Source organism: Pinus tabuliformis, chromosome 5_1 (genome assembly GCF_031772625.1).
Source record: "Pinus tabuliformis cultivar Carrire ecotype Pingquan chromosome 5_1, CPIR1, whole genome shotgun sequence".
Lineage (NCBI taxonomy): Eukaryota > Viridiplantae > Streptophyta > Pinopsida > Pinales > Pinaceae > Pinus > Pinus tabuliformis.
The window spans coordinates 401,527,085-401,533,674 of record NC_142305.1 but is presented as its reverse complement, the minus strand read 5'-3'; the positions used below and the strand labels follow the sequence as shown (position 1 = coordinate 401,533,674).

The following is a 6,590-nucleotide window of genomic DNA, read 5'->3' as shown; positions in this document are numbered from 1 at the left end:
AGAGAGAAAGCAATATGAGCTCAATGCCAAAGCTTTTACTATCTTATTGGGAAGTTTGACACAATCAGAATTTATGAAGGTCATGCATTTCAAATCAGCTAAGGAAATATGGGACAAAATCATTCTGAGCTACGAAGGAGATGATCAAGTAAAAAGAGCAAAGCTTCAAACTCTCAGAATCCGGTATGAAAGTCTTAAGATGCATAGTAATGAAAGCATATCTAATTACTTCCTGCGTATGGATGAGATTGTAAATTGTATGAGGGATATGGGTGAAGAATTTAAGGAACTTGTCTTAGTTGAAAAGGTTTTGAGATCTCTGTCTGCTAAATTTGATTCCAAAGTATCTGCCATAGAAGAAAAGGAGAATCTGCAGAAAATCACCATGTCACAGCTTCACGGAATCTTAACTGCTTTTGAAATGCGAAAAGAGGGACCATCAGAAGCCGCATTCGAAGCGTCAGGATACATGTCAGAGGAAGAAGATGAGGTAAATTTTGTCAAGAATCTTGAACGGGGAACTAGACGGTTCAAAGGTAAGCTACCTTTCAAATGTTTTTCATGTGGTAGAGTTGGTCACTATGCTGCTAGATGCCCTCATAAGAAAGGAAAGATGTCTGAAGAAGGTAATAGAAGCTATTATACCCATGTTAAAAGTAATGACTCATTCAATGGTAGTGAAGACATTAGAAGTCTCATGGCATATGAAAAGAAGAATGTAGAAACTGAAGAAGTTACCAAATTAAACGAACAATTGGAGACAGTAACCAGGGTAAGGGAGAAATTGCAGGATATAGTAAATGATCAGAGCATAACAATTCAGAGACTTGAATCAAAGATCCTCTCTCTAAAAGAAGATCTTGAAAAATCAAGAGAGCACAACAGAGAAGCTCTTGAAGATCAAGAACATGAAGTGATCAAATTAAAGCAACAAGTGGAAGAAGGAAGAAAAGTTGAAAAAGACCTAAGGAATCAGTATCTGGAAAAGGAAGAACAACATCAGGTTGAGGTAAATATCTTAAAAGGTAAATTAGAAGAAAAGGATAAATTGTTATGATTTCAAGATAGTACTAAGATTTTGGATGACATTCTTGGTAGTCAAAAATCCCCTATTATCAAAACTGGTCTTGGTTTTTATGAATCCGTTGAAGGTGAATCTAGCTCACAAGGTGAGGCAAGAAAATCTAATGAGAAATCTGAAATGCTAAACAAGGAACAACCAAGGAAATAAATTCCTCAAGGAAAATCCTTTACTCCTAACTATGGAAGTGATAGACGATTATTTCCTCCATTGAATAATGTTGAATGTTATGTATGTCATAATCTTGGACATGTTGCAGCCAGATGTAGAAGTAGAATGGTTCAAGACCATCACAAAAGATCATCGCATCCCAAATATTTCAGAGGATATTGCTTTGCCTACAATGCATATGGACACAAAGCAATTGATTGCAATAGAAGGAAAATGAAATATGTAAGATGTTATACATGCAACAAACTTGGACATAAAGCAAGGGAATGCAGGAGCAAATTTCAAAATTCAAAACAAGAGGACCATACATCATCACGGTTCCAGGAATTGAAGAAGACAGACTTAGAGACAGACAGGTGTGACATAACTCAGTTAGCTAACATAACAGACACAGGGGAATCTGAAAGTGAAGAAATTCAATATTCCATCTTGCATACGCTGATATAATGAAGATAAGTCGCGTATATACGCGAGTTACAGGCTGCAGAGTCGCGTATATGGAGATCATAAGAAAGGGCAGCAGAACAGACCCATGAAATGGTTCGGTCCTCGTTGGCTCAGGCTCAGGGGGAACATATACTTCAAATAATGCATTGTTGGCATTATGGTTAGAAGTTGTTGATAAAGTCTATGAAGCTAAATGATACATATTGTTGTTTGATCAAAGGAATGGTATTGCAGGTTTGGATGCTGATGCTTATGGTGCAGATCATATATGATGAGTGATAGTCATGGTCTTGAATGAATTTTTGGTCTTAGAACTTGCATCTGCTCAGGGGGAGCATGGATGGATTGATACAACTTGGCATATACAAAGGGGAGCTCAATCAGAAACTTCAGCATGTACTCAGGGGGAGTATGGACAACAAAAGGTATACCAAGGAAGAGAATATCTTGGTCTGCCCTTTGCCCTTGATGTCAAAGGGGGAGAGTGACTTGGTGTGGTGGTTGCCATCAAGTCCAAAGGGGGAGATTGTTGGCATTATGATACAAGTGTTGCCCTTGATGGTAACTCACTCAGAGGTTGATACAGGTGATGGAAACTTAATCAGAGGACAGATCTTAGTACAGCAGGTCAAGAAAGAGATATACGCAGGTTCATTGTGACAAATCAGCGTATACACGCGGGTTGGACGTGCCGAAGACGCTTATGCGTATACACACACTTTCACGCAAGGAAAAGCGCGTACAGGTGGGAAAACTTATGTCTTGGTCCGTGGTAGTTAGTCCTCAGTATTTGAACCTATGGTTTTGGACCATGGTATCTAGTTAGAAGTGTTGACCCCAGGTATTGGGCCCTTGGTATTGTTTATTATGGTTTTGGACCGTGGTATTGAAAGAAGCCTAACCTATATAAGGAGAAGATCATTAGGCAAAGGACATCAGCAAGGAATGGATGTCTGACGAAGTGGGAAGATCTAGTATTGTTGGTTATCTGTTTGTGATGCTTGGCTATGGTTGGATATGACAATGAAGGTATAAGTAATTATCTTTAGATCTGTACGCGGGTTGTCTCTGGTGAAAGCGCGTATACACGCAGTTTTGATATAGTCAAGTAGCGTATGCATTATGAGATTTGGTGTTTCAGGTTGTTGTTGATTCTAGTGGTTGTTGCAGAGTTCTGGGCTCTGGTTTGTGCTCTGTGTTTTGATGACAATGTTTCAGTGATTCAGTATTGGGTGATTTAGAGATTTATGATGCAAGTATAAGTTGATGATTGTATTGCAGCAGTGATTTTGTACTCATGGATCCAGTCTGAAAATTTATGAAACGTGGTCCCTGAAGAAAAGAAGGTTGTAGCCTTCTGTAGGTCAGCACCTACGTACTAGTATATTAGCTAGTACAAGAGCTGAGGGGGTTGTAGCTCCCTTCCAGAAGTAGCTGGAAAACGAGAGAGGGTTGTAGCCCTCTGCAGGTTGAAGCCTGCGTGCTGGTAAAGGACTGCACCAGTACATTGTAAAAGAAGTTTCTTATTAAAGGAAGAAAGAGACGAATTGCAGCAGGTGGTTTTCACCCACATTGGGTTTCCACCTTATATCTTGGTGTTCATGTGTGCTACTTATGTGTGATGATCTGTTATGTTTTACTGCACCTGATTACTGTTATTATGGTTAATAATGTTCTGATGAATTTACTGAAGATAAGCTAACTGAATCATAAGATTACTGCATGTACGCCAGTTGCATTTAAGTCGCGTATATACGCTGATATACTGAACTGAGGTCGCGTATATGAATCTGAGTATGAAATTGAAAAGTATCTGATTTGATAATACTGATTCACCCCCCTCTCAGTATTATTTCCAACACCTTCTACATGCAAGAGATATCCTCAATGGAATATTCCTGCAACTGATAGTACACTGTCCCATCATCTGATCTCAACTGGGTCTCTGACTGAATTGACATGCATGAGTTATCTATGAGAGAATATTCAGTTATCTGAGGTGTAGTAGTTACATGCATGCATGCATTAACTAACTAAACTCACAATCAGTTCCACAAACTGTTGGAAATAATCTCACTGGACTTAACTTAGTTAACTGAGCTAACTAATTACAACTCAAAGTACAACTCATCCTTATCTCCTTAATCAAGGGATAACTTCCTCAATCAAAGGGGAAATTGTTGCATGTCTTCACATAGACTTCATGTTTGATTTTCTACAACTAATTAACTCAAAATAAATTAATTAATTATTTTACAAACAACTGCTAAAATCAAATTTGAATTTTAATTCAGGGACTAACTAAAATTGGAATGTATCCCGAAATGCTATTTATAACAGTGCTATTTTTAACGTTTCTTGTTGCTATTTTCAACATATGGCGAGAGTGAAAACATGTCCACTTATAGACTACCAACACATCATTTTAAACGATATATAATTTTTATTAAATAAAAATGATAAATCAACTTACATTTGAAAATAACTATTAATAATACTTATTTTCATCATTAATTTAATAATCACATTATAATAATTTAATAAAAAATGTATTAATTATTACACAAATAAATAAAACTTCACCTCAAAATTAACAACAAAGGTATTGAAAACTTTTGAAACAACTAACATGCTCTTAAAAATAAGATAATATGAATGGTTTGGCAACTCCTTATCCACATAGGCATGGAAAAGGCAAGCGAACGAGCGGTGTGGTGAGGCCTCCTTATCTAACCGAGAGGACGCAACATATCCACCTCACCCTCAAGAATATTCATATCATCATTTAATTTTGCTAGGACTACATCTACCGGAACAAGGGATAAGGGCTTTTCTTACATTCAGATTGCTGTGGCAGCAGCTCAGGAGGGAATACAGAGTTCTCGAACAATTCAGACGATGGCAATGGCGACGGGGTTATTCATGGCAGCAACGACAGTTCCTTCATCTTCGTCATCATTGGCGAAACCCAGAGGGGAGCTTTCACAAGGTACATTCTCCGTCTCTCTAAAACCCAAAACCCCGAATTCCCCTTATCTTCTTGGATTTTCACAGAATATTTCATATACAAACGCTTTCAAAGACCATTTCCCTTCCACTTCCTCTGTGAATACCGTCAAGTCGTTCCGGTTCACAGTCCGGGCGGCTCGGGGAAAATTTGAGAGAAAAAAACCCCATGTGAATATTGGCACCATTGGCCATGTTGATCATGGGAAAACCACCCTGACCGCTGCCCTCACCATGGCCTTGGCCTCCATGGGCACCAGTGTTCCTAAGAAATATGATGAAATCGACGCGGCGCCCGAAGAGAGGGCCAGAGGTATTACAATCAATACTGCTACTGTCGAATATGAGACCGAGAACAGACATTATGCCCATGTGGATTGCCCTGGTCATGCTGATTATGTGAAGAATATGATTACTGGGGCTGCTCAAATGGATGGCGCAATCCTAGTTGTGTCAGGAGCGGACGGCCCTATGCCACAGACGAAGGAGCACATCCTGTTGGCCAAGCAGGTGGGTGTGCCCAACGTGGTGGTGTTCTTGAACAAACAGGATCAGGTTGATGACGAGGAGTTGCTTCAGTTGGTTGAGCTTGAGGTCAGGGAGCTCTTGAGTTCTTATGAATTTCCAGGGGATGATGTGCCGATTGTTTCGGGGTCAGCGCTCCTTGCTCTGGAGGCTCTGATGGCAAATCCAAACATCAAGCGAGGTGAGAATAGGTGGGTGGATAAAATTTATGAGCTCATGGCTGCAGTGGATGAATATATTCCAATTCCACAGAGGCAGACTGAGCTTCCCTTCCTGATGGCTGTGGAGGATGTTTTTTCTATCACTGGTCGTGGTACTGTTGCAACTGGGCGAGTCGAGAGAGGGTCTATTAAGGTTGGAGAGCCTGTGGAGATTGTTGGATTGAGGGAAACGAGGGTGACTACTGTGACTGGGCTTGAGATGTTCCAGAAGGTGCTGGATGAGTCAGTTGCAGGGGACAATGTGGGTATGCTTCTGAGAGGTATTCAGAAGGCCGATATAGAGAGGGGAATGGTTTTGGCAAAGCCTGGGAGTATAACTCCTCATTCGAAGTTTTCGGCAATTGTGTATGTGCTCAAGAAAGAAGAGGGGGGGAGGCATTCTCCATTTTTCCCTGGGTACAGGCCCCAGTTTTACATGAGAACTACTGATGTCACTGGCAAGGTGACTGCCATAATGAATGACAAGGATGAGGAGTCAAAGATGGTGATGCCTGGGGACCGTGTGAAGATGGTTGTTGAATTGATAAATGCGGTGGCATGTGAGCAGGGTATGAGATTTGCCATTAGGGAGGGGGGCAAGACCGTCGGTGCTGGTGTTATTCAATCCATCATCGAGTAGGCAAAGAAATGTCAGATTATTGGCTACTTGAAAATTTCTTGCACTTTTGTTGTTATTCGAGTCCATACTTTCTTTTGTCTGAAGTACAACATTATGCTTGGAGGTAGTGGTGACCGATTTTGTCACATTGACTGTTTCTCCACATTCATATATAGCTTTTTTGTAATGCTTTTAAAGCAGAACTGGAGACTAATGTTAAATGGGTTTTTTTATCACCAAATAAAGTGCTAAATCGTAAGAGTGAGAAGGCCATGCCAAAGTTCTCTTTGAAGTCATTCTGGATGCAATGAGTTACATATACTGATGACTCTGCTTCATAATACGTAGATTTGTTGTCCTAGACTAGCTTGGATTGGTTAGTAATGGCGTGATTGATGTTTTTCTGTTTTCATGTAAATGGTGAGCTTATGTTTACTTATAGGCTCTTTTTCACTTGTTTTTTTTAAGCAATCGAATTAGCCACTCTATTCAATTCTATGTTGTATTTTCAGCTAGACAAGTTTGGGCGAGTAAGGCACTG

General features: G+C 40.0%; 1 protein-coding gene across 1 annotated transcript; it reads left to right on the top strand.

The window, feature by feature from the left end:
• The first annotated feature begins 4,492 nt into the window (after positions 1 to 4,492).
• Positions 4,493 to 6,345, top strand: LOC149165165 (elongation factor Tu, chloroplastic-like). Its single transcript, XM_089432259.1, has one exon. It carries the CDS (start codon positions 4,598 to 4,600, stop codon positions 6,068 to 6,070), a length of 1,473 nt encoding a protein of 490 aa, XP_089288385.1. The 5' UTR covers positions 4,493 to 4,597; the 3' UTR covers positions 6,071 to 6,345.
• Positions 6,346 to 6,590: the final 245 nt, after the last annotated feature.